Source organism: Octodon degus, unplaced genomic scaffold (genome assembly GCF_000260255.1).
Source record: "Octodon degus isolate 3935 unplaced genomic scaffold, OctDeg1.0 scaffold00027, whole genome shotgun sequence".
Lineage (NCBI taxonomy): Eukaryota > Metazoa > Chordata > Mammalia > Rodentia > Octodontidae > Octodon > Octodon degus.
In genome coordinates, this window is record NW_004524603.1 from 6,782,260 (window position 1) to 6,782,894 (window position 635).

General features: G+C 41.1%; 1 protein-coding gene across 1 annotated transcript in view; it reads right to left on the minus strand.

Annotated features, from left to right (window-relative positions):
• Window positions 1-112, minus strand: part of Znf398 (zinc finger protein 398) — a 127,116-nt gene extending 127,004 nt beyond the window's left edge. The window contains exon 1 of the mRNA XM_012514192.2: window positions 5-112. Coding sequence (XP_012369646.1) covers window positions 5-112 — 108 coding nt within the window. The remainder of the gene's footprint in view (window positions 1-4) is intronic.
• Between the last annotated feature and the right edge of the window lie 523 nt (window positions 113-635).

The following is a 635-nucleotide window of genomic DNA, read 5'->3' on the forward strand; positions in this document are numbered from 1 at the left end:
CAACACCATTGGTTTCCGGTTTGACTTTCTCTTCCTTGATCTGCAAACTGCTCATTGACTTGACAGCTGCCTCCTGCTCGTCCACCGCCAGGGCCCAAGAATCTGTGGCCATGGTCTCGGAGAAGAGAAAGCAACTCGAGAAAACCTGCACCACTCAGCCCTTCCACGCTCGTCCTGACCAGCAACCGGCGCGAAACCCAGCACACGAGGACCAGAAGCAGAACACAGGTTCTTGAAGTAGGTATTGATGATCTTCTGGATTTCTGCAGGATCTGTTCTGATTTTACCCTATTCATTCTGAATCGCGTGGATTTGAGTCTTTTCTTTCCTTTTGTCGATAAGGTTGGCTAAGGGTTTGCCAATTTTATTTAATCTTTCAAAAAGCCAACTCTTCAATTCATTAATTTGTTGTATTGTTTTCTTAGTGTACACGGCATTAACTTCTGCTCTAAGAATTATAATTTCCTCCATTTGTACGAGCTTTGAGTTTGGCTTGCTCTTTTTTCTAGAAGCTTGAGGATCAACATTAGGTTTGTTTATCTGACTTTGTTCAGTTTTTCTAATAGAGAAATTCACCACTATAAATTGCCCTTGTTTTTTTAAAAAAGTTTCTTTTATAGGATTGCTCTAATTGT